The 27,529-nt window shown below is 37.3% G+C and overlaps 1 protein-coding gene and 2 pseudogenes across 25 annotated transcripts in view; 2 read left to right on the top strand and 1 right to left on the bottom strand.

The window, feature by feature from the left end:
• Positions 1 to 27,529, top strand: part of EFCAB13 (EF-hand calcium binding domain 13) — an 87,274-nt gene that overhangs the window by 42,759 nt on the left and 16,986 nt on the right. For 13 of the 25 annotated variants that reach the window (XM_055100928.2, XM_055100919.2, XM_055100918.2 and 10 more), the window contains 5 exons: positions 4,030 to 4,101; positions 8,040 to 8,534; positions 11,333 to 11,470; positions 12,749 to 12,820; positions 25,027 to 25,170. In XM_055100928.2, coding sequence (XP_054956903.1) covers positions 4,030 to 4,101; positions 8,040 to 8,534; positions 11,333 to 11,470; positions 12,749 to 12,820; positions 25,027 to 25,170 — 921 coding nt within the window. Of the gene's footprint in view, positions 1 to 4,029; positions 4,102 to 8,039; positions 8,535 to 11,332; positions 11,471 to 12,748; positions 12,821 to 25,026; positions 27,407 to 27,529 lie in introns of those variants that run through there. The other 12 variants (XR_008621581.2, XM_055100932.2, XM_063598972.1 and 9 more) reach the window with 2 other exon arrangements.
• Positions 1,191 to 2,704, top strand: LOC100974823 (UDP-N-acetylhexosamine pyrophosphorylase-like; annotated as a pseudogene).
• Positions 13,253 to 27,529, bottom strand: part of LOC100975388 (large ribosomal subunit protein mL45-like) — a 35,889-nt pseudogene continuing 21,612 nt past the window's right edge.

The raw sequence follows: 27,529 nt of genomic DNA, 5'->3' as shown, positions 1-27,529 counted from the left end.
AGGCTTTCGATATTGTGGAGCTACCTGAAGATTACAGAAATGTAGTGTTAATGGTCACTTAGCACCTTCAGAGTAACGTTGCCTTGCATATATGACCTTAATAATTAGGATCATTTTTTTCCTCTCACAGTAGGTAGCTGCATTTTCCAGGATGAATTTCCTCCAGAATTATATACCTTAGAGTAGGAGGCTGTTTTGAGCTCCCTTTAGGAAATAAGTGATACCTATGACCATATTGATTGCCTTAGTTTCAACCAGGAATCATTCTTTAAGGTTTTGCTAAGTTAGACAGGGACCAAGATAGTCATTTCAGATTCTCGAACGCGTCTTTGGCCACTAGGGACTATTTAAGTAGGTAATATTTGTTTGGGAGTTTCATAATAGGTGTTTATTATTGCATAGATGCAAGGAATAAATTTGAGCAAGAGCTAATGAATCTGTGAACATGGTTGACTACCATACTCTTATTAGTTGACATTGGACTTCTGTTCAGAGAAAGGAGTTTTCTAAATGAAGAGCAGGTAAAAGCAAGATGGCCTTTTCCACTGGATTAATACATGTATGGTCTAACTTTTCAGTGATCAGATTCAAGAGCTTGAGGGTTGAAGCTTTGAGTTGTCTTAGGACTTAAGCCATGATCTAAGAACATGGGACATGGAATCAATCTACCATAAGTGCCAGTTACTGGGGAGGTTATGGGAAGTGTTAGAACTATAATCAAAACCAGAATGAGGATAAATACCAAGGAAATAAGAAACCAGAATGTAGGAAGCAATCTCTAATCAGAAGGCAGTTTAGCACCAATTTTGTCTAGCATTTCTTTGATTGGTTCAAACACATAGTACTTGCTTTGCAGTGATTTAAAGGCCTGCACCTGAAATACATAGTTTACCAATTTTCAGAGAATCAGAGTGAATCAGGTGGACCCAACACCAAAATGATACTATTCTTTAATTTACATATTTGCTTCTCATGGCGGCAAGAGGGGCAGGATGGCTGGGCCACTCCCCTTGGCCCTGGTCCTGGCTTGCCCCGCCCCGCCGCCATGGCCCAGGATGAGGGTATATATTTGGAGGGGACATAGGACGCCAGCACAGAAGGAGCCAGGTGGAGCTGTGGTCCCGCTGAGGAAGCTTTGTAGATACATGCATTGCACCCCTATTTTCACAAAGCTTGGCTATCAGAGCATTATGAACACTAATGACCTTAAACTCAGGTTGTCCAAAGCTGAGCAAGAACACCCACTACGTTTCTGGAATGAGCTTGAAGAAGCCCGACAGGTAGAACTTTATGCAGAGCTCCAGGCCATCGACTTTCAGGAACTGAACTTCTTTTTCCAAAAGGCCATTGAAGGATTTAACCAGTCCTCTCATCAAGAAAAGGTGGATGCGTGAATGGAACCTGTCCCTCGAGAAGTACTGGGCAGTGCTGCAGGGAAGCTAGATCAGCTCCAGGCCTGGGAAAGCAAAGTTTTCCAGATTTCTGAGAACAAAGTCACAGTTGTTCTAGCTGGTGGGCAGGGGACTAGACTCGTTGCATATCCAGAGGGGATGTATGATGTTGGTTTGCCATCCCATAAGACACTTTTTCAGATTCAAGCAGAGCATATCCTGAAGCTACAACAGTTAGCTGAAAAATATTATGGCAACAAATGCATTATTCCATATAATGATCAGTGGCAGAACAGCAGAATCTACAAAGGAGTTCTTCACCAAGCACAAGTACTTTGGTTTAAAAAAAATAGAAAATATAATCTTTTTTTCAGTAAGGAATGCTCCCTGCCATGAGTTTTGATGGGCAAATTATTTTGGAAGAGAAGAACAAAGTTTCTATGGCTCCAGATGAGAATGGTGGTCTTTGTCAGGCTCTTGCCCCCTGGCATATTGTGGAGGATATGGAGCAAAGAGGCATTTGGAACATTCGTGTCTATTGTGTTGACAGCGTATTAGTAAAAGTGGCAGACCCACGGTTCATTGGATTTTGCATTCAGAAAGGAGCAGACTGTGGAGCAAAGGTGGTAGAGAAAACAAACCCTACAGAACTGGTTGGAGTGGTTTGCCGAATGGATGGATTTTACCAGGTGGTAGAATATAGTGATATTTCCCTGGCAACAGCTCAGAAATGAAGCTCAGATGGATGACTGCTGTTCAATGTGGGGAATATTGCCAACCATTTATTCACTGTACCATTTCTGAGAGATGTTGTCAATGTTTATGAACCTCAGTTGTAGCACCATGTGGCTCAAAAGAAGATTCCTTATGTGGATACCCAACAGCACTTAATTAAGCCAGATAAACCCAGTGGAATAAGTATGGAAAAATTTGTCTTTTCCATAATAAGTATAGAAAAATCTTCTAGTTCACAAAGAAGTCTGTGGTTTATGAAATATTATGGGAAGATGACTTTTCCACACTAAAGAATGCTGACAGTCAGAATGGGAAAGACAACTCTACTACTGCAAGGCACACTTTCATTATTGCTGGGTTCTCAATGCAGGGGTCACTTTATAGATGAAAATGGCTATCATCTTCCAGCAATTTCCCACTTAAAGGATGCCAATGATGTACCAATCCAGTGTGAAATCTCTCCTCTTATCTCTAATGCTGAGGAAGGAATAGAAAGTTATGTGGCAGATATAGAATTCCATGCACCTTTAATCATCGATGAGAATGGAGTTCATGAGCTGGTGAAAAATGGTATATGAACCTGATACCAAGTTCTACCACAACAGGAATAGCTTTTGTTTTTGATAGACCGACTGTGAACCTACAGGACCTCCTGGATGACTGAAGTTTAAATATTCACAGGGTTTTATTTTGCTTGTTGAACCCTTAGAGCTACTGCAAACTTCCCAAGATCTAGATGACTGAACTTCAGATACCATTTTTATTATTCCCAACTCATTGAAGGTCTTATTTATATTTTTCAATTGTGTATTTTTTTCCAAGGCGAGGAAACCATTGGCAATACAAGAAATTTCCTACAGCCGAACTATAGTCAGGATGTTCAACATCACTTTACTTGGAGCTGGAGGCATTTGTTTTTGAAGTTGTGCATAGTAATAATATGTCATTGTAGCTGTTGAAATGTTTCTATGGTACCAAAAGTTTATTTTATCAAACATTCAACTTTTTAAATGAAATAATTGGACAGTAAAATAAACATATCTTCCTGTTTCTGGAAAACAATAAAAATTTGCTTCTTCCTCTCAGTTTTCACTTATGCATATTATTGAACAGTTGATTTCTTATGAATAGACTGAAGAAAAAAACCATCACTATTATAGATAAGTAAATTTTCAGTCTTTTTCATCTTGGATGGCAAGCAAAATCAAATATATGGAGGCAAGAACTATTGGGCAAAGCATTTTCTACCTCTGTGCACAATTGAAATGACATTATTCAAGGTGACTGCATCTGAACACATCCTCAATCATGCATTATCCAAGAAGTAAAATGGTCTTAGGCGGGCAGGGGCAGGAATAGTGGGAAGTTATAAGAGTGCTGGACACAGAGAAGGTACAAAGTAAATCGTTGTTTGCTATTCACTATGTAGACATTACATTGTTTTTTAAATCACCTTCTGTATATTTTGTTCAGCCAAAAATAATTTTTAGTGATAAGAAGTAGGTACTTTGCGAGGCATTGGGGAAACAAAGGAAAAACACATCCTCTATTCTTGAGGAGTTCACAATCTAGAAATGAAGTCAAAAGAGTAAATAAATACCTGTAATAAACTCTAAAAAACATGTAAAATGAAAAAATATCCTGATTAGCATAAGAGCTTAAAACATGACTATTTCTTTTGATGAAAAACTCTTTTATTAAGGAGAAAAGACCATGGTCTTACTCTTATGTTGGGTGTGTACTGAGTTATTAATTCATGATTTCAGATTTTATTCAGGACTTGTAATAGTTGGCTCTTTGTTCCTACTTGCCACACATTCTGTGTTGTTTTCATATTAGAATAGGATGGCAGATATATCTATGTTCAAAAATAAATACAGTATTTGAACTTATTCTATTACAGGTAACCACATGGTGGATATTGGGGATATTATATTTACTTTGAATGAGCTACAGGAACAGTATGAGGATGTTTGTAAGTGAGCTCTTGTTGCTATGACAAGTTTTGTTTATAATTAAAGTCTTTAAATCTTAATTTATAAGTTTTATTTATAAAGGGTTTTGAAAACCTTCTCTGAATAATTTACCCTCTTAAATCAGGGAGATAAAATATAATACTCAAAATGCTATTTACATGTCCTCTTTTTAGAAATGTTTATGCATATTCTTTGCCCAGTTTTTTGTTGTTGTTGTCGTTTGTTTGTTTTTTGAGGCGGAGTTTTGCTCTTGTTGCCCAGGCTGGAGTGCAGTGGCGCGATCTTGGCTCACTGCAACCTCTGCCTCCTGGGCTCAAGTGATTCTCCTGCCTCAGCCTCCCAAGTAGCTGGGATTACAGGCATATGCCACCACGCCCAGCTAGTTTTGTATTTTTAGTAGAGAGAGGATTCACCATGTTGGTCAGGCTGGTCTTGAACTCCTGACCTCAGGTGATCCACCTGCCTCAGCCTCCCAAAGTGCTGAGATTACAAGCGTGAGCCACCGCGTCTGGCTCTTTGCCCAGTTTTTAATGGTTTTTTTTTTTTTTTTTTTTTACTGTTGTTTGAATTCCTTGAATTCCTTATAAATTCTGGATATTAATCCCTTCTCAGATGAATAGTTTGCAAATATTTTCTCCCATTCAAGATATTGTCTCTTCAATCTGTTATTTCTTTGGCTGTGCAGAAGCTTTTTAGTTTAATATAGTCTCATTTGTCTATTTTTGTTTTTGTTGCTGGTGCTTTTGAGATCTTAGTCATAAAATCTTTGCCTAGACCAATGTCCTGTAGACTTCTCCCTATGTTATCATCAAACAGTTTTTTAGTTTCAGGTCTTATGTTTAAGTCTTTAATCCAGCTTGAGTTGTTTTTTGTATATGATGAGAGATAGGGGTTTAGTTTCATTCTTCTGCATATGGTTATCCACTTTTCCCAGCACCATTTATTGAAGAGGGTATCCTTTCCTCAGTGTATATTCTTGACTGCTTTGTTGGCTTTGTTGCTTTGTTGGGTGTAAACCAACAGTTGATCAGTTGGGTGTAAATATGTGACTTTATTTCTGGGTTCTTTATTCTGTTCCATTGCTCTCTGTGTCCATTTTTTTTGAGACAGAGTCACGCTCTGTCACCCAGGCTGGAGTGCAGTGGCGTGATCTCAGCTCACTGCAACCTCTGCGTCCTGGGTTCAAGCGATTCTCCTGCCTCAGCCTCTTGAGTAGCTGGGATTACAGGCATGCATGACCATGCCCAGCTAATATTTGTATTTTTAGTAGGGATGGGGTTTCAACATATTGGTCAGGCTGGTCTTGAACTTCTGACCTCAGGTGATCCACCTGCCTCAGCCTCCCAAAGTGCTGGGATTACAGGTGTGAGCTCCTGTGCCCGGCCTCTGTGTCTATTTTTATACATACTGTTTTGGTTGCTGTATTAGTCTTTTCTCATGCTGCTAATAAAGACATACCCGAGACTGGGTAATTTATAAAGGAAAGACATTTAATTGATTCACAGTTCCACATGGCACTTTATGTCTTTTCTTTGGAGATTTTAATTCATTTACATTCAAGGTAGTTATTGATATGGAAGGATTTTACTACTGCCATTTTGTTAATTGTTTTCTGCTTGTTTCATAGATCCTTTGTTTCCTTATTTTTCTCTTCTTTTGTGACTGATTTTTCTCTGTTGATTTTTTTTAACTTTTTTATCTTGTGTATTTACTGTAGGTTTTTGATTTGTGGCTACTCTGAAGCTTACAAAATATCTTGTAGTTATGACAGGCAATTTTAAGCTGATAGCAAGTTAGCTTTGCTTGCATAAACAAACTATGCTTTTACCTCATCTCTCCTTCTGCATTTATAATTTTTGATGTCACAATTTACAGATTTTTATATTGTTTCCCTTAACAAATCATTGTAGCTTTTATTATTTTTAACCTTCATACTATGTAAGTGAAGTGCACACCACCATTATAGTATTAGTGTATTCTGACTTTGACTGTGTACTTATTTTTACCAGTGAGTTTTACACATTTATTTTTTGTGTTACTAAACAGCATCCTTTTCTTTTGGCTTGAAGAACTCTTTTTGACATTTCATGTAAGACAAATATAGGGGATGAACTCTTTCAACTTTTGTCTGGGAAAGTCTTTATCTTCATTTCTGAAGGACAGTTTTTCTAGGTACAGTATTATTGGTTGGCAGTTTATTTCCTTCAGTACTCTGAATATATAGTCCATTCTCTATGGACCCATAAGGTGTCTGCTGAGAAATTTGCTGTCCTTATTGGAACGTGTATGTTATTTACTTTTGCTATTTTCAGAATCTCCCTCTTGTTCTTGATATTTGACAGTTTGATTATATTATGTCTTGGTGTAGTCTTGTTTGAATTCATCTGATTGGAGGCATTTGGCCTTCCTGTACCTGGATATTTATATATTTGCCCAAATTTGGATCGTTTTCTGTTCTTCTTTATGTAAGTTTTCTACTCTTTTGTCTTTCTCTTCTCCTTCATAAACTCTTATAACTTGACTATTTTCTCTTTGGATGCTGTCCCATAAATCCTGTAAGCTTTCCCCATTATTTTTCATTCTTTTTATTTTATTCACCGCAGACTATATATTTTCAAATAACTTGTCGTCAGGTTCACAGATTCATTCTTGTGCTTGATCAGTTATGTTGTTGATGTTCTCTATTATATTTTCCATTTCTTTCATTACACTTTTCAGCTCTTGATTTTTGTTTATTTTCTTTTGTGTAATTTCAGTGTCTCTGTAAAATTCTGGTTTTGGTCATTTATTGTTTTCCTGATTTCACTGAATTTTTTTCTCTGTATGTCATTAATTTTATTCCCTGAACTTTCTCTAGACAATTAGTTTGAATTCTATCAGGAAGTTTCTGTATCTTCATTTCTTTGGGGTCAGCTATCAGGAGATTATTGTGCTCTTTTGGTAGTATTATGTCTCCTTGATTTTTCATGTTTCTTGTTGCCTTATGTTGATGTCTCTGCATTTGAAGGACTGGGAAAGCCCTTAATCAGTGAGAATCAGAGATTCTGGGCAGGCTGTTTGGTGTGGTCCAAAAGCCTAAATCAGAAGTGTCAAAGATTATATTTTTACCTGCTCACTAACCTATTTATCTGATACATAGTGCACTTAGAGATACATATATAGCACCATCTTTAAGTATTTTCAGACTTTAATATTAAAATATTTTCATTTAATTATTTTCAATTGTTAATTCTCATAGAGTCTAAGATAAGAAACTTTTTTATTTCCTCTAGGCAAAATTTATTCATAGTTGAGATTATATTGCTGCTGCGTGACAGTCTCATAGAGTTGTTTTGAGGATCAAATATTATAACATTTGAAATACTTTAAAATGTGTTATTAAAATGTAAGATAGGATTCTGAAACATCAGATAAATTTTGTAAATGAAGTCTCAGTTTGGGGCATTGTGTTAATAATTTTCTAAAGATGTTGTTTTATATATGAAGTTATTTTTTCCTCCACAAATACCAAGAATATTTAGGAGAGTAATTACTTAAGTTCTAATTTTATAAATAAAATCTCCCTTTTCCTCATAGTTCTGCCTTTTATAAGTAAGGAATTTCTATCTGTATTAGCTTATTAATCTGTTATCTTTGTCAATTGGGAAGGAGTGGGGAATGAGAACCATATACTTCATTAGGCTATCATTTTAGTTTTACTGTAACTTTAAATAGCTTTGGATGGGAATATGTAAATATATTAAAGCAGCACATTACATTTGACCTAGTTAATAGTCCAATCTTTTGACTGTCAGTTCTTTAATTTTTTTGGTTTGTTTTATATGTTTAAGCAACTGATAATTTCTTGAATAGTTTTCATGAGGACTTAGTTGTTATTTTTGAAATGTATTGCAAATTATACAGGTAAATGAAATAATTGTATATTTCTCTTATTTAGCAATTACAGAAGGATCACCTTTGAATGAAATTACTTCAGACAGAAAGTTATCAAGTATAGCAGGATGCTATCTAAAATATAAGAAGAAAAATAGTTTGTCTTCCAAACTCCCTGAACCTTCAATATCCAAAAAGTTAAATAAAAAAAGCAACCAATATTATAGCAAAATTATGGAGAATGATGACCTTGAATCTAAAAGACCAAAAAATACTTGGCAAATAAGAAAATTTCTGGGTGGGGTTGGCAGCAGTAATGTAGGAGTCCAAGAACCATATTCAAAGAATGGCATAAACTTTAAAAAACATTCAGAGAAGGGTGAAATTCATGACTCAAAGTCTAAACCACAAAGCTTGAAGAGTAGTACAAGCCTCAGTAAGTCTCTGGATAAAAGTGATATTTCTAGTATCCCAAAACTTCAGAAGCCAGCTGTAAGAAAGCATTCCAGTCTCCAAAAACAGGTTTCGTCTACGGAAAAAACTGCAATTAGTACTCTGGGTAAGTAAAAATCTAGGTTCTTGAGTTCTTCAGTCATCACAGAAATGAACAGAATGAATCAATTATTAGATAGTTGTAAGCATTTCAATTGTTAACACCCTGGGTAACCACCACTTCTTTTTTTTTTAATTTTTAAATTATTTATAGAGACAGGGTTACCCAGGCTGGTCTCAAACCCCTGGCCTCAAGCAATCCTCCTGCATTAGCCTCCCAAAGTGCTGGGATTACAGGCGTGAACCACCATGCCTATGCAAAAATTCTGGAAATGTACAGTAGTGATGGTGGTACAACTTTGTAAATGTGATTAATGCCACTGAATTGTATGTTTATTTTTTATTTTTTGAGTCAGAATCTCACTCTGTCAACCAGGCTGGAGTGTAGTGGTGTGATCCTAGCTCACTGCAGCCTCGACCTTTTGTGTTCAAGTGATCCTCCCACCTCCTCAGCCTCTCATGTAGCTGGGAGCATAGGAACATGCCACCACACCCAGCTAACTTTTTTTTTTTTTCATAGAGACGGGGTCCCATAATGTTCCCAAGGCTGGTCTTGAACCCCTGGCCCCAAGTAGTGCTCCTGTCTTGGCCTCCCAAGGATCTGCAATTACAGGCATGAGCCACCACGTCCGGCCTGCCACTTCTGACACATAGACTAATGGATATAATATTGTGATTTTGATGATAATTCCTTTCCAGATGCCCTCTTTAGGGAGGAGCTTAACTTTTCCTGAGAAACTTATTCAGTGATTAATTGCAATCATTAATATTTCCTAGAAAGTAGAAGGCCTGGTTTCTTTTGGAAATGTTTATTTTGTAATTTATTAAACATTTAAACAAGTAGGAAATCTGTGTGAAATTTTTGCTTAGAGTGCTGTAATTTAAATATATAATATTCATAGTACTTCAGGTATTATCTCTTATGGAAGGAGAATATCAGGAAAAAATAATACTATATATCTAGGTCTCCAAGTCTTTATGATTTTTCTCAAAGATGAGCAATGGTTTCCCAACCAATATATTTTCTCTCCTTGTATTACTTGCATCATAGAAGCAGTGTGTGTGGAACCCAGTTAAAGATTTCTTCCTGTAGTCCTCTGCTGAAGTTACTTAAGTCATATTTATTCTCTTTTAAAAACTTACTGACTGTCATATCACATTTAGTATTTAATGTAATAGATAAAATGATTGTTTAGTGAAAATTTTGTGATTCATACATTAGTGCATAATTCAAATAACTCAATGGAAAAAAGGAATGTGATCTATTAAGGAGGCACAGTGATTATCATCCTGATTCTGATTCCTTTACCAATGCACTGCTGCTACTTTGTGCCTCATTTGAATTTCTGAGAGTTATTTTTATTTCAAAAGAATTAAAACCTTGGGTTAAAGGAATAATGAAACAGCAGACAGACATGGGTAGAAGAGGCTGTCAGAAGAAAGTGATATCTACCTTTCTCGTGTCACTAAAATAAAATGATGTCACCTACCACAGCCATACTTAATGTTCTGAATATAGAGAAGTATGAAATAGTTTATCTGGCATAACTTCCCAAAACAAATTAATGGTAATTGGACTTTTATGGAATATGACTGCCTGTATGATTTACATTAAAAAATTCTAACTTTTCATTTTTAAATAATTTCACATTCTTAAGAGTCACAAAAATAGTACAAACATTTCCATTAGGACATGATCTAAACCAGGAAATTAACACTGATGCAATACTGTTACTGATCTACAGACCTTATTCAAATTTTGTCAGTTGTTCCATGAATGTTCTTTTTCAATTCCAGGATCTAATCCAGAATCACCCATTACATTTAGTTGTCACTTTTCTTTAGTCCCCTTCAGTCTGGGATGCTTCCTCAATTTTTCATGACCTTGACACTTTGAAGACTATTGACTAGTTGTCTTGTATAATACTCTTCATTTTGGATTTTTCTTTTATTCCTTCACAAATAAATTCAGGTTATGCATTTTTGGTCAGATTACCTCAGAAGTGATATTGTACCCATCTCAGTGCATCAGTAAGAAGCACATGATGTCTATGTGTATTTGCTTCTAAGATTTTATTTTTTGAAGGTTATGAACTAAAAACATGGTAGAGTAAATTAATGGGAGGGTGAAGAACTCTACATTTTTGCTTGGAATTCTTCAATTTAAACAAAACACTTCGGTGTTTTTATTTCTTGGACTCATTAATTTTACACACACACATACAAACACACACACACACACTCAGGCTGGAGTGCAGTGGTGCGATCTCAGTGCACTGCGACCTCTGCCTCCCGGGTTCAAGTGATCCTTCTGCCTCAGCCTGTTGAGTAGCTGGGACTACACACATGCACCATCACACCCAGCTAATTTTTGTATTTTTAGTAGAGAGAGGGTTTCACCATGTTGGCCAGGCCGGTCTCAAACTCTTGACCTCCAATGACCCACCTGCCTTGGCTTCCCGAAGTGCTGTGATTATAGGCAGGAGCCACCATACCTGGCCCCATTAATTTTATTTTAATCAGAAGCAAGCAGCATTGGCTGGGCCACTGGAACAGGCTGTTCCCCCAAACAAGTAGATTATAAATGTTTATAGAATGTTAGGACAGTTCTGTGTTTGACCTGTAAGAGAAAGATTAAATATAATGTAATATAAACAGATATGGAGAGAAAAGCAGTCTTATAAAATCTATAAGGTAATATAAAATAGATAAAACTTGTTCTCTAATTTCTAAAGATTTTGAGTATTATTGCTTTTGACACATAAATTCTGTTGCCTAATAGTTCTCTACATTTTGTGTATTTAGAAAACTTCTGTGAAGCTATCAGTAAACTTCAAGAAAATTACATTGCAGCAGAAGAACTTCAGTCTATTTTGCCTTCAACAGGAATTAATTTATTAGATGAAGAATTCCAGAAGATTGTGACAGACACTAGTAGAAATGGTGAGAGACTGATAACACTGAAGTTTCTGAGAAAGTTAGATATTTTTATCGGATAGTATTAAATATTGGAGGAATTCCTCTCAATTAGAAATTAGGAATGGGACAGAATGGGTCATTCTAAAGAAAATTCAGATATAAAAATGGAAAATAGTAAAAAAAAATTCCTTTAAGTTCTGACCAAATGGATTGGTTTGGAGCCTTTCATATTTCCAGATCATTTCAGTAAAGCTCTTCATCACTATCCCTATCTGTGCCTATTAATAGTAGGGTGGTGCTGGGGAGACTGATCCAGTTGTAGCGAGGTTCAGACGGTAAGACCACAATATCTAAGGGGTATGGATATATCTGCACAAATAGCCCAAGGATCCAAAGATTAATAATTGGAGATTACAAAATACGGGGGAATTTAGAGCCAGGTATGCTTAGCAGTTAACATTTAGATGTTGAGTGGCATATCCCAGTCACTAGCCTAAGTTAAAGGCAGAGTTTAAGTTTCTAGGAAGGGTTTTTATACTAGGGAAGTTATTTTTATCAGTAACTAAGCATTTTCCACAACAGAAGTTCAATTGAGGAGAGGAAAGAGGTGACATTTTGGGGAAAGACTGATTGGAGAATAACATTAGAAGTGAATCCTCAGAATCTGGGCACAATTTTTTAGCTAAGGCAAATCTGAAAGAAGATTCAATTAAAAATTATATAAAGAGTGGGTGGCACTAAAATTATTGAGCCCTTTTTGCTGCTTATCAGGATTGACATGATCACTGTGAGGGTTTATATCTAAAAATAGGTAAAACATTGGACCACATGGATACTAGGGAGATAGAGATGGGGATCCTTGGTTTTATCAGGGCTGGTTAGTATTGTTAAGATGTCTTAATGGATAGTATATTGAGTGGGTTTTCAAGATGGTATGAAATAGACTCCTTAACTCTCTCATGGTCTATCTATATGGACATCTTTCTTTTTTCCTAGATCTGTTAAGAAATTAGTATCTAACTCAGTCCTTTGCATGTAATAGATATTGAGAAAGCAAGGACTGTGTCTTTCTTATTTTTGTATTCTCGGTGCCTAGCATGGTTCTTGGCACTAATATGCTCTCAATAATTGTTCAAATGAACTGACTTAATCTAGAAAGAATTATGAGACATGATATGAAGGAGAAATAGGATGATGAAATGAAGGATCAAGTAAATTTTAAAAATAGTTGTGTTAAAATGTAAATTTGCCTTTATGCAAAAATACACCAGAATGTATAATCTAAACTCTTTTTAAAAACAGAGAATGGAATGGTGGAGTTAGATGACTTTATAAGTGCTCTCTCCAAGGAGCGAAGTTTTCCTGAATGCAATGGTAGGTAGGAAATTTGTTTTAAAATGATTTAGAGGGAAGAGCAGTGTGTTGAGAAGAATTAGGTTCAACAGAACTGGGCTTGCTTTTGGATGGATACTTAATAGTCCTGTGACTCTTAGGCAAGTCAGTTGCCAGTTTTTAAAAACTTGCTATATCAGAGTAATAATAGCTAACTTGTTTACCTCACAGAGTTGTCACGTGAATTTTGCAAACTGAAAAGTGAGCCATAAATGTATGGTAATAATGATAATGTGGAGATCAAATAGGTAATTAGCAACATTGATTAGGAATTGATGGGTGATATGGTTTTTTTTTTTTTTTTCCCCATGGACTTGTTTGAATGAAATACTGGTTTGGTTCACCTTTGATTTAGAACTTTTAAAAACAGCTTTATCAAGGTACAATTTATGTATATAAAATTCACTCATCCACTGATTTTTATTAAATTTATTGAGTTGCAGAACTATTACCACAATACGCTTTTTTGCTTGCAATATTTTTATACAAATGATTAAATATTTTTTAGCAAGATTAAAATGAGAAATGAAAGATATTAAGGCTTGCTGTTTTTATTTTGTTCTGTTTATACATATGCTAAAAAAGAAAGATAAGCTTTTTGTCTCTTTCCAAAAAATTCCCCAGATAAGGAAAGATTAGTCCAAAGCAAGAGATTGCCTTTTATACTTACATGAAGAGACTTATGTTAAAAGCTACATTATCATTTGTCATTTCTGATGGATGTAAGTGGTGAAGTGTCTGGATTTATTGAAGACAATATTAGCAAGTCGATTTCTTTTAAAAAGTGTTCCTTTATGTTCAGTTTGTAAGCAAATAGACTATTTTATTATACTTTAAGTTCTAGGATACATGTGCAGAACGTGCAGGTTTGTTACATAGGTATACACATGCTATGGTGGTTTGCTGCACCCTTCAACCCATCATCTACATTAGGTATTTCTCCTAATGCTATCTCCCTACTAGCCCCCCACCTCCTGACAGGCCCCAGTGTGTGATGTTCCCCTCCCTGTGTCCATGTGTTCTCATTGTTCAACTCCCACTTATGAGTGAGAACATGTGGTGTTTGGTTTTCTGTTCCTGCGTTAGTTTGCTGAGGATGATGGTTTCCAGCTTCATCCATGTCCCTGCAAAGGACAGGAACTCATTCTTTGTTATGGCTGCATAGTATTCCATGGTGTATATGTGCCACATTTTCTTTATCCAGTCTATCATTGATGGGCATTTGGGTTGGTTCCAAGTCTTTGCTATTGTGAACAGCACTGCAATAAACATACGTGTGCATGTGTCTTTATAGTAGAATGATTTATAATCCTTTGGGTATATACCCAGTAATGGGATTGTTGGGTCAAATGGTATTTCTGGTTCTAAATCCTTGAGGAATCGCCACACTTCTTCCACAATGGTTGAATTAATTTACATTCCCACCAACAGTGTAAAAGCGTTCCTATTTCTCCACATCCTCTTCAGCATCTGTTGTTTCCTGACTTTTTAATGATCGCCATTCTAACTGGCATGAGATGGTATCTCATTGTGGTTTTGATTTGCATTTCTCTAATGACCAGTGATGATGAGCTTTCTTTTTCATCTTTGTTGGCCGCATAAATTTCTTCTTCTTTTTTTTTTTTTTTTTGAGACAAAGTCTCACTCTGTCACCTAGGCTGGAGTGCAGTGGCACGGTCTTGGCTCACTGCAACCTTTGCCTCCTGGGTTCAAGTGATTTTCCTGCCTCAGCCTCTTGAGTAGCTGGGACTACAGGTACGTACCACCATGCCTGGCTAATTTTTTGTATTTTTAGTAGAGACAGGTTTTCACCATGTTTGCCAGGATAGTCTTGATCTCCTGACCTTGTGATCTGCCCACATCAGCCTCCCAAAGTTAAATGTCTTCTTTTGAGAAGCGTCTGTTCATATCCTTCACCCACTTTTTGATGGGTTTTTTTTTCTTGTAAATTTGTTTAAGTGCTTTGTAGATTCTGAATATCAGCCCTTTGTCAGATGGATAGGTTGCAAAAATTTTCTCCCATTCTGTAGGTTTCCTGTTCACTCTGATGATAGTTTCTTTTGCGTGCAGAAGTTCTTTAGTTTAATTAGATCCCATTTGTCAATTTTGGCTTTTGTTGCCATTGCTTTTGGTGTTTTAGTCATAAAGTCTTTGCCCATGCCTATGTCCTGAATGGTATTGCCTAGGTTTTCTTCTAGGGTTTTTATGGTTTTAGATCTTACATTTAAGTATTTAATCCATCTTGAGTTATATTTTCTATTAGGTGTAAGGAAGGGTTCCAATTTCAGTTTTCTGCATATGGGTAGCCAGTTTTCCCAACACCATTTATTAAATAGGGAATCATTTCCCCATTGCTTGTTTCTGTCAGGTTTGCCAGAGATCAGATGGTTGTAGCTGTGTGGTGCTATTTGAGACCTCTGTTCTGTTCCATGGGTCTATATATCTGTTCTGGTACCAGTACCATGCTGTTTGCTGTTTTGATTACTGTAGCCTTTTAGTATAGTTTTAAGTCAGGTAGCGTGATACCTCTAGCTTTCTTCTTTTTGCTTAGGATTGTCTTGGCTATACAGGCTCTTTTTTGGTTCCATATGAAATTTAAAGTAGTTTTTTAATTCTGTGAAGAAAGTCAATGGTAGCTTGATGGGGATAGCACTGAATCTATAAATTACTTTGGGCAAGATGGCCATTTTCATGATATTGATCATTCCTATCCATGAGCATGGAATTTTTTTCCATTTGTTTGTGTCCTCTCTTATTTTCTTGAGCAGTGGTTTGCAGTTCTCCTTGAAGAGGTCCTTCACATCCCTTGTAAGTTGTATTCCTAGGTATTTTATCCTCTTTGTAGCAACTGTAAATGGGAGTTCACTCATGATTTGACTCTCTGCCTGCCCGTTTTTGATGTGTAGGAATGCTTGTGATTTTTGCACATTGATTTTGTATTCTGAGACCTTGCTGAAGTTGTTTATCAGCTTAAGGAGATTTTGGGCTGAGACGATGGGGTTTTCTAGATATACAATCATGTCATCTGCAAACAGAGGCAATTGGACTTCCTCTCTTCCTATGTGAATACGCTTTATTTCTTTCTCTTGCCTGATTGCTGTGGGGAGAACTTCCAATACTATGTTGAATAGGAGTGGTGAGAGAGGGCATCCTTGTCTTGTGCCGGTTGTCAAAAGGAATCCTTCCAGCTTGTGCCCATTCAGTATGATATTGGCTATGGGTTTGTCATAAATAGCTCTTATTATTTTGATATGTGTTCCATCAATACCTAGTTTATTGAGAGTTTTTAGCATGAAGGGGTGCTTAATTTTATTGAAGGCTTTTTCTGCATCTATTGAGATAATCATGTGGTTTTTGTCATTGGTTCTGTTTATGTGATGATAAGCTTTTTGATGTGTGGCTGGATTCAATTTGCCAGTATTTTATTGAGGATTTTCACATCAATGTTCATAAGAAATATTGGCCCCAAATTTTCTTTTTTTGTTGTGTTTCTGCCTGGTTTTGGTATCAGGGTGATGCTGGCCTCATAAAATGAGTTAGAGTGGAGTCCCCCTTTTTCTGTCGTTTGGAATAGTTTCAGAAGGAATGCTACCAGCCCCTCCTTGTACCTCTGGTAGAATTTAACTCTGAATCCATCTGGTCCTGGGCTTTTTTTGGTTGGTAGGTTATTAATTACTGTCTCAATTTCAGAACCTGTTATTGGTCTATTCAGGGATTTGACTTCTTCCTGGTTTAGCCTTGGGAGGGTGTATGTGTCCAGGAATTTATCCATTTCTTCTAGATTTTCTAGTTTATTTGTGTAGAGGTGCTTTTAGTATTCTCTGATGGTAGTTTGTATTTCTATGGCATCAGTGCTGATATCCCCTTTATCCTTTTTTATTGTGTCTATTTGATTCTTTTCTCTTTTCTTCTTTATTAGTCTTGCTAGCAGTCTATTTTGTTAATCATTTCAAAAAACCAGCTTCCGGATTCATTGATTTTTTGAAGTACTCTTCATGTCTCTATCTCTTTCCTTTTTTCTCTGATCTTAGTTATTTCTTGTCTTCTGATAGCATTTGAATTTGTTTGCTCTTGCTTCTCTAGTTCTTTTAATTGTGATGTTAGGGTGTCGATTTTAGATCTTTCCTGCCTTCTCCTGTGGGCATTTAGTGCTATAAATTTCCCTCTAAACACTGCTTTAGCTGCATCCCAGAGATTCTGGTACATTGTGTCTTTGTTCTCATTGGTTTCAAGTAACTTATTTATTTCTGCCTTCATTTCATTATTTACCCAGTAGTCATTCAGGAGCAGATTGTTCAGTTTCCATGTAGCTGTTTGGTTTTGAGTGAGTTTCTTAATCCTGAGTTCTAATTTGATTGCACTGTGGTCTGAGAGACTGTTGTGATTTCCATTCTTTTGCATTTGCTGAGGAGTATTTTGCTTCCAATTATGTGGTCAATTTTAGAATAAGTGCGATGTAGTGCTGAGAAGAGTGCATATTCTGTTGATTGGGGGTGATCAATTTTAGAATAACTGCGATGTAGTGCTGAGAAGAGTGCATATTCTGTTGATTGGGGGTGGTCAATTTTAGAATAAGTGCGATGAAGTGCTGAGAAGAATGTATATTGTTGATTGGGGGTGGAGAGTTCTGTAGGTGTCTATTAGGTCTGCTTAATGTAGAGCTGAGTTCAAGTCCTGAAAATCCTTATTAACTTTTTGTCTCCTTGAGCTGTCTACTATTGATAGTGGGGTGTTAAAGTCTCTCACTTTCATTGTGTGGGAGTCTAAGTATCTTTGTACGTCTCAAAGAACTTGTTTTATGAATCGGGGTGCTCCTGCATTGGGTGCATATATATTTAGGATAGTTAGCTCTTCTTGTTGCATTAATCCCTTCTTTGTCTTTTTTGATCTTTGTTGGTTTAAGGGCTGTTTTATCACAGACTAGGATTGCAACCCCCGGTTTTTTTTTTTTTGTTTTTTTTTGTTTTTTTTTTTTGCTTTCCATTTGCTTGGTGAATAGTTCCCCATCCCTTTATTTTGAGCCTGTGTGTGTCTTTGCATGTGAGATGGGTCTCCTGAATACATTTAATTTGCCAGTCTGTGTCTTTTAATTGGGGCATTTAGCCCCTTCACATTTAAGGTTAATATTGTTCTATGTTAATTTCATCCTGTCATCATGATGCTAGCTGGTTATTTTGAACATTAGTTGATGCAGTTTCTTCATAGTGTGATTGGTCTTTATATACGAGTGTTTTTTTTTTTTTTTGCAGTGGCTGGTATTAAGAAAGTTTTTCCTTTCTTAATATTTAGTGCTTCCTTCAGGAGCTCTTGCAAGGCAGGCCTGGTGTTGACAAAATCCCTCAGCGTTTGCTTGTATGTAAGGATTTTATTTCTCCTTCACTTATAAAACTTAGTTTGGCTGGATATGAAATTCCAGTTAGAAAATTCTTTTCTTTAAGAATGTTGAATATTGGCCCCCACTCTCTTTTGGCTTGTAGGTTTTCTGCAGAGAGATCTGCTGTTAGTCTGATCGGCTTCCCTTTGTAGGTAACCTGACCTCTCTCTCTGGCTGCCCTTAACTTTTTTTTTTTTTATTGAGAAGGAGTCTCGCTCTGTTGCCTAGGCTGGAGTGCAGTGGCACATCTCCGCTCACTGCAAGCTCCGCCTCCCGGGTTCATGCCATTCTCCTGCCTCAGCCTCCCACATAGCTGGGACTACAGGCATCCACCACCACGCCTGGCCAATTTTTTGTATTTTTTTAGTAGAGATGGGGTTTCACCGTGTTAGCCAGGATGGTCTCGATCTCCTGACCTCATGATCCGCCCGCCTCGGGCTCCCAAAGTGCTGGAATTACAGGCGTGAGCCACCACGCTCGGCCAACTTTTATTCCTCCATTTCAACCGTGGAGAGTCTGATGATTTTGTGCCTTAGGGTTGCTCTTCTCAAGGAGTATCTTAGTGGTATTCTCTGTATTTCCTGAATTTGAATGTTGCCCTGTCTTGCTAGATTGGGGAAGTTCTCCCAGATAATATCCTGAAGTGTGTTTTCCAATTTGGTTCCATTCTCCCCTGTCACTTTCAGGGACCCTAACCAATCGTAGGTTTGGTCTTTTCACATAGTCCCATATGTCTTGGAGGCTTCGTTCATTCCTTTTCAATCTTTTGTCTCTAATCCTGTCTTCACGTCTTATTTCAGTAAGTTGAACTTCAATCTCTGATATCCTTTCTTCTGCTTGATTGATTCAGCTATTGATACTTGTGTATGCTTCATGAAGTTCTTGTGCCGTGTTTTTCAGCCCCATCAGGTCATTTATGTTCTTCTCTAAATTGGTTGTTCTATTAGCAGTTCCTGTAACCTTTTGTCAGGGTTCTTAGCTTCTTTGCATTGGGTTAGAACATGCTCCTTTAGCTCAGAGGAGTTTATTATTACCCACCTTCTGAAGCCTATGTCTGTCAAATTGTCAAACTCATTCTCTGTCTAGTTTTGTGCCCTTGCTAGAGAGGAGTTGCAATCATTTGGAGGAGAAGAGGCATTCTGGTTTTTGGAATTTTCAGCGTTTTTGTGCTGGTTTGTCCTCATCTTTATGGATTTACCTACCTTTGATCTTTGGATGGTGTTTCTGTATGGGGGTTCCTTATGTTGATGATGTTACTGCTTTCTGTTTGTTACTTTTTCTTCTAACAGTCATGCCCGTCTTCTGCAGGTCTGCTGCAGTTTGCTGGAGGTCCATTCCAGACCTTATGTGCCTGGGTATTACTAGTGTAGGCTGCAGAACAGCAAAGATTGCTGTTGCTCCTTCTTCTGGAAGCTTTGTCCCAGAGGGGCACCAGGCTGATGCCAGCCGGAGCTCTCCTGCATGAGGTGTCTGACAATCGCTGTTGGGAGGTCTCTCCCCGTCAGGAGGTATGGAGGTCAGGGACCCAGTTGAGGAGGCAGTCTGTCCCTTAGCAGAGCTCAAGCGCTGTGCTGAGAGAGCCCTCCTTGTCAGGATCCGCTGCTCTCTTCAGAGTCAGCAGGCAGGAACGTTTAAAGTCCGCTGAAGTTGTGCCCACAGCCGCCCCTTCCCCCAGGTACGCTGTTCCAGTGAGATGGGAGTTTTATCTATAACCCCTTGACTGGGGCTGGTGCCTTTCTTTCAGAGATGCCCTTCCCAGTGAAGAGGAATCTAGAGAGGCAGTCTGGCTGCAGCCACTTTGCCACACTGTGTTGAGCTCCACCCAGTCCGAACTTCAGGCCTTTTTAGCGCTGTCAGGGGAAAACAAGCCTCAGTAATGGCGGACGCCCTTCCCCACACCAAGCTTGATCCTCCTAGTTCGACTTCAGACTGCTGTGCTGGTAGCGAGAATTTTAACCCAGTGGTTCTTAGCTTGCTGGGCTCCATGGGAGTGGGTCCCGCTGAGCGAGACCACTTGGCTCCCTGGCTTCAGCCCCTTTCCAGGGGAGTGAACAGTTCTGTCTTGCTGGGATTCCAGGTGCCTCTGGGGTACAAAAAAAAAATCCTGCAGCTAGCTTGGTGTCAGCCCAAACAGCCGCCCAGTTTTATGCTTGAAACCCAGGGCCCTGGTGGTGTAGGCACGCGAAGGAATCTCCTGGTCTGTGGATTGCAAAAACCGTGGGGAAAGCATAGTATCTGGCCCAGATAGCACAGTCTCTCAAGGCTTCCCTTGGCTGGGGGAGGGAGCCCTCCCACCCCCTCCCCGCCGCTGTCTGCTCCTTGCACTTCCTGGGTGAGGCGATGCCCAACCCTGCTTCTGCTCGCCCTCCGTGGGCTGCACCCACTGCCCAACCAGTCCCAATGAGATGAGCAGGGTACGTCAGTTGGAAATGCAGAAATCACCGGCCTTCTGTGTTGGTCTTGCTGGGAGCTGCAGACCGGAGCTGTTCCTGTTCAGCCATCTTGCCAGCAGTCTCAGTGTTTGCATAGTTTCCAAAATTCCTTAGTTATTGATTTTTAGTTTTATTATATCGGGATCAGAAAAGTACTTTATATGATTTTGACTTTTTAAAATTTGTTGAGACTTCTTTTGTGGCCTGACGTGTGGCCTATCCTGGAGAATGTTCGATGTGCTGATGAGAATAATGTGTATTTGCAGCAGTTGGATGAAATGTTCTGCAAATGTCAGGTTCATTTGATCTAGAATGATCAAAGAAACTTTGATGTTTCTTTGTTGATTTTCTTTCTGGATCATCTGTCCATTACTGAGAATGGTGTGTTGAAGTCCTCTACTAGGATTGCATTGCAGTCTCTCTCTCCCTGTAGGTCTATTAATGTTTGCTTTATATATTTGGGTCCTCTGTTGATGTGTACATATATATTTATAATTGTTATATCCTCTTACTGGATCAGCCCCTTTATTATTACTTGGTGACCTTCTTTGTCTCTACAGTCTTTGATGAGATTTCCTTAAAACCACTATTTTGGATTCTTTATCTGAGACTCTCGCTCACACATTGCTGTCTTATTAAGGTCAGTTACTAGTTCTTTACTCTGTCCATCTGAGGAGGTCATGGTTCGTAGTTTGCTGTTCTTCCTTGTGGACATATGTCTATATCTTGTCATTGAACCATTAATTATTTATTCCAGTCTTTGCTGTCTAGCTTGTTTTGGTCTTCCCAGGGTATATATGCTTAGAGGATTTTTGCACTTTGCCTGTTGAGTCACCTTAACCCTAGATCACTGCATCTTTTTGTTACTAGATTGTATTTTAAACCCAGATTTGCCTTGGCTTCACAACTGTTCAGAGTCCTGCATGTCTCAAATGGGGAGGTCTCAAAAGCGATACTCTAGCTGTGTGGGAAGGCTGTCTATAGGTTCATGCTGAGTGGAGCCATGGCATGTGCCTTCCTACAGTGTGGTACTGCTGAACAGCCACTCTGATTTGGTGTCTCCTTTGGCTGAGATAAAGAGCAGAATTTTGTGGCCTGGGGTTGCTGGTCCCACCTCTCTTTTAGTTTCTAGCTGCCCTCAGGGGGTTTATTGCCTATAGGCACTCATAATACTTCCTTTGGGTTGATTCAGGAATGGTTTTCCTGTAAAGGAACCCAAGATGGTGGGGAAGCTGGCTGACTGCCATGGTCTCACTTTTTCCACTGTAGAAATGAAGATTTCAGGGGGACTTTTCCTCATGGTACCTGGCAGTTTGGGGGAGGGGTGTTGTGGATATAGAAGTCCTTTTTTCTTACCATCTGCTTGGAGATTTTCACTTCTCTGTGTCCCCAGGAGTCATTTCAGCTTCAGATGTGAGTTCTGGGATATTACTGGTGTTAATCTTGGCACTGGATATTTGTTTTTGGTTTTCAGTAGGGGAGAATGAAGCCAGATTGCTTCTGTTCTGCCATTTTGGTGACATAACACTTCTGGTTTCTAAGGTTAATTTATGTAGTATGTATTGGTAGTTCATCCCCTTTTAAGGCTAAATAAATCTATATTATATTGTATGGATATTCTTTACTTTGTTGGTGGCCCATTGGCTCATGGACATTTGATTATTTCCAGTTTGGGGCTGTTATGAATAATACTGAAATTAACATTTGTATACATGTCTTCCTCTGGACATACACTTTTATTTCTCTTGGGGAGATTCCTAAGAGAAGAATTTTAGTCTGTATGGTGAATTTATGTTTAACTCTTAAACTGTCAAAACTGTTTTCCAAAGTGTTTATAACATTTTCATTTTTCACCAACAATGTATGAGGATTCTAGTTTCTTCACATCTTCTCAACACTTGATATTTTTTTATTATAACTATTATAATAGGTGTGAAATGGTATTTCACTGTGGTTTTAGTTTTGCATTTCCTTAATGAGTAATGATGTCAAGCATATTTTCACATGCTTACTAGCCATTCATAATCTTTTTTTTGAGACTGGGTCTTGCTCTGTCATCTAGGCTGGAGTGCAATGGCTGAATCATTGCACACTGCAGCCTAGACCTCCTGGGCTCAAATAATCCTTCCACCTCAGCTTCCCAAGTAGCTGGGATCACAGGCACATGCCACTCAGCCCAGCTAATTTTTAAAAATAATCTTTTGTAGAGATGTGGTCTCCCTGTGTTGCTCAGGCTGGTCTTGAACTCCTGGTATCAAGCAATTCCCCGCTTGGCCTCTGAAAATGCTGAGATGGCAGGTGTGAGCCACTGTACTCCCAAGCGTATAGCTCTTTATATGGACCTGCATCAAGGAAGCATTGTGTGAGTTCAAGCAAGAAAGCCCCATGACAAACTAAACAAGATTCTCAAAGGTACAGCTCTTTATATTCACTCAGCAGCCACTTTACAATCCCAAGTCTTAGAGGGTTAGGTAAGAATAGAGTTCTTATCAGCCACCTCATGAATTTAGAACCATCTTTCCCCTTGCCGACTCAATACAGTGACCAGGCCCCTCATTTCATCTTTTTTTTTTTTTTTTTTTTTTTTACCCTATCCCTCTCTGACAGATTATGCTAACTTTGAATCTCAAGAATAATAGTTGGAAACTCATTCTCTTCTTTTACCTGGGCTTTTTGTATAAATGGTCCACCCTTTCCCCAGATTTCTGCATTCCATGTGGTATTGGATGTATAGAAGCTGATGAAAGAAAAATGTTTCTGTTATTCTACCCCTACAGTGGCTGCAAATGATTTTCCATTTTATCTCAAATTTGCTTAAGGTGACTTGCTGTTTCTACCTGTAAAATTAAAAAAGAGCTTTTAATTTTTAAATGGGAATTTTGTTCACTTAAAAATTTCTTTCACAAGATAGGGACATGTATCTTGCTGTACTATTTACACATCTTCTTTAAAAGAATCATCTTTTAAATAATCATTTTAAGAATCATCAAGTTCAGACATCAGTTTGATCATCACATGTTTGTTTAGAAAGCCATAATGATTTCCAGTGACTACTTAAAGTTTATACCTGGTAATGGCTTTAATGCCCTCTGCTGCCCAGCTTCCTACTTTACCTATCTTAATCAATTAGAGAAAACCTATTTAATTTGTTCTAGAGTTTGTGTGTGTATATGTGTGTATGTGTGTATATTGTGTGTGTTTGTATATTATAAAACTTATTGAGAGGGGTAGAATATACAAACACAATATACACAAACAATATTCACACACAATATACACACATACACAACCTCTTTTTTTCATACACACACACACATACTTTCTCTCTCTCTCTGTTTTTTCATCTTTTTCTTCAAGTGATTTAAGGTGCCACCTCTACTTTGAAATTTTCTGATTAAACCAGATGAATTCCAGTTAGCCAACCTTCTTAAGAGTTCAGTATATTTGTAAGTAATTTCCTTTAAGAATGCTTTAATTGCAGTAAAAATTTATCAGTTTAAATTTTATGGAGAAAATACTGACCAAATTTATGAAGAGTAAATTCCAACTTATTATAAGAAGAGATGTAGAATAGTTATTCCTAAGTAATAATATGTATATTTAGAAAGATAAACTAAGGTGAATTTACCAAAGACTGAGCCATGTATTGCCACAAAATTATCCAAGTTTATCATTTTGGATTGAAAATTTTCTGCTTGTATTTCTGCTACTGAGAAGCAGAGTACAAAGAATTTTAAATTGTTGAATTAAATGGAGAAATTATATAATATTTTGTTCCTATGTATTTTAGTTATGGTACTATCAGTGCAATTAAATTGGTGCTTCCTTAGGTTCAGAGACTATAGTATAGTAGAATAATATATATGTGTATGTGTGTCTGTCTATCTATCTATCTATCATATATTTTTTGAGATGGTCTTGCTCTGTTGCCTAGGTTGAAGCACAGTGGTACTATCATAGCTCACCTCAGCCTTCATCTTCTGGGCTCAAGCAATTCTCCTACCTCAGCCTCCCCAGTAGCTAGGAATACAGGTGCACACCACTATGCCCAGCTAATTTTTTATTTTTTTGTGGAGACAGGGGTCTTGCTTTGTTGCCCAAGCTGCTTTCAAATCCCTGGCCTCAAGTGATTCTTCCGCCTGGCCTCTCAAAGTGTTTGAATTACAGGTGTGAGCTACTGTGTGTGGCCTAGAATAATATATTCTTGACTTTGATTTTGATACTTTTTTTATTAAAGATTCTAGATATGCTTTTAGTATATAACACTGCTGAAGTGATTTATATTTTTGTTAATTTAGTGTTAGAACTAAAATTCATCTTATTAGTGGTGTTTTATTTTTGACTTATATTTAATACTTATTAGCATACTCCTTTATTTTTAGCGTTGCCTGGTGTCATTAAAGCCATTGATAAAATTAAAGATAAAAATGTGGATTATGAGGATCTAAATACTTGTCTTCAAAATTTTTGTATTTACCTTTCTAAGCCAGAATTTAAGAAGATCACAGAACTGACTGAAGCTGGTGGTGAGTGATACATTTTCAGGCAAACTGCATTGACACATCTGGAAGGAGGGTCAATTTGTTATTTTTTTCTTAGAAAAATGACTAATTTTTTATTATAAAAAGTTAAAATTAAACTAATACAAAAAGTATGGAAATACTCAAAAGTACAAGAAAACACTCAAAAGCCTGTTATTTAGGAATAACCAGTATTAATAGTCTTTTTAATTAAAAAAAATTTTTATTTATTTATTCTTTAAATAGTCTTTTCAAGATTTTTTTTCCTAGGCAAAAATGCAAACAAAAAGAAAGCAGAATTTGTGGTATTGCTGTCTGGCAAGGTAGAAGTCAGGACAAAAGGCATTAAATTGGGGCAAATAGGGATTCATTATTATGTCAAAACCTACAATTCACAATAAAGTTATACCATTTTTGAGTATCTGTGCCCATATAACCTAGCAGCAGCTCTTCTAAAGGAAAGGGTGAGAGTGGCTCGACAGGAGACTGGGGTTATAGGTGAAATAATATTGTCTATGAGTTGATAATTGTTGACGCTAGAGATAGTATATGAACATATTACACTATTCTATTTTGTGTATATTTAACATTTTCCATAATAAAAAGTAAAAAAAGGAATATGTCTAAGTTGTATGATACGTGTATAGAGAAAATAAGACTATGTGAAGACGTTAAAATCTAGATAAATAAGAATGTATCCCATGTCTGTAGATTCAGAGACCCAAGACTGTCAATTCTCTAATTAACTTATTTATTCAAAGCAATTCTAATAAAACCCTGACTTTTTTGTAAGCTAATTCTAATATTTATATGAATGACTAAAGGCTAAGAATAGCTAAAGCACTCTTGAAGAAGAACATTTGTGGAGATACGTGTGTGTTGGGGGGTGGGGGTTGGGAGGAACTTGCTCTCCTGGATATCAAATCTCCTTATAAAGCCGTAGTGACTAAAAGAGTGTGAGAATGGCAAAGGGATAGAGAAATTTACCAATAGGACAAGATAAGGAACTTCCAAACATATCCACAAACATACATGGCAACATATATGATAAAGTGGTGGATAACTGGGGAAAGAAGGACCATTTAATAAATGGTACTGAAAAAAGTACTTATTCAAATGGAAAGAATAGTTAGATCCCTGTCTCACTCCGTATTCAATAATTTCCAGGTGTGAGAACTAAGGTTTAGAAAAAACAAATGGAAGAAAAATTTTCTGACGTAGGATTTTTTAAGATATGAAATAAGAAACTAGAAAAGATTGATAAATTTGCATACATTAAGAACTTCTCTTTGTTAAAAGATACAACAAAGAGAATGAAATACAAGCCACACACTGGTTATCTGCAACACTTACAACAGTGATGATTATCGTAGAGAATATATAGGCAACTTTTACAAACTAACAACTCAACAGAAATTATAAAAGTTTTCCACATGAAGACACAAGTTGCTAATAATCACATGAAAAGGTTCTCAACATCCTTAGTAATTAGGGAAGTGCAAAGTTTAGGTCATAATGAGATACTTAAAAAAAAGAGGGACCTGTTGGCCTGAAACTCCTGGGCTCAAGCAATCCTCCCACCTCATCTTCCTGAGTAGCTGGGACTAAAGGCACAAGCCACCATGCCTGGCTCATGACATACATTTTTATATCCACTAAAATTGGGAAAAAGTAAGAAATATGTTATTCTAAGTATTGGTAAATATGGTGAAAGTGGTAAAACCACTTTGGAAAATAATACGTAGTATCTTGTAAAGTTTGCATATCCCATGGTTTAGAAATACTATTCTTAGCTATAAATCCTGGAAAATCTCTTGGACTTAGGTACCAGGAAGCATGTTCAAGAATGTACATGGCAGCACTGATCTTAATGGCAAAAAAGGAGAAAGAAAGCAGCATGATATTCATCCACAGAATGTATTCATAAATTGTGGTATACACCATTGTGTATTCATATAATGGAAACCCCGTCTCTCCTAAAAATACGAAAATTAACTGGGCATGGTGACGTGCCTGTAATCCCAGCTGCTTGGGAGGCTGAGGTGGGAGAATCGCTTGAACCTGGGAGGTGGAGGTTGCAGTGAGCTGAGATTGCACCACTGCACTCTAGCGTGGGCGACAGAGTGAGACTCTGTCTCAGAAATAAATAAATAAATAAATAAAAATAAAAATAAATAAAAGTTAAAAATATTATGTATGCTTGAGAGGGACTGGAAGAATTTTGACCCGTTTTCTTGGTGTTTTTCAGCCTTTACTTCTCTACTGTAAATTGATTTGCTTTTCCCCTTTATACCCATATATTTTTATTGGTTAGTATTACCTGATGGATATAATTATATATTTCTGAATATATAACTTATTTTAT

The sequence above is a fragment of the Pan paniscus genome, chromosome 19 (genome assembly GCF_029289425.2).
Source record: "Pan paniscus chromosome 19, NHGRI_mPanPan1-v2.0_pri, whole genome shotgun sequence".
Lineage (NCBI taxonomy): Eukaryota > Metazoa > Chordata > Mammalia > Primates > Hominidae > Pan > Pan paniscus.
The sequence above is the reverse complement of the archived record's forward strand: the minus strand, read 5'-3'. Positions and strand labels throughout refer to the sequence as shown.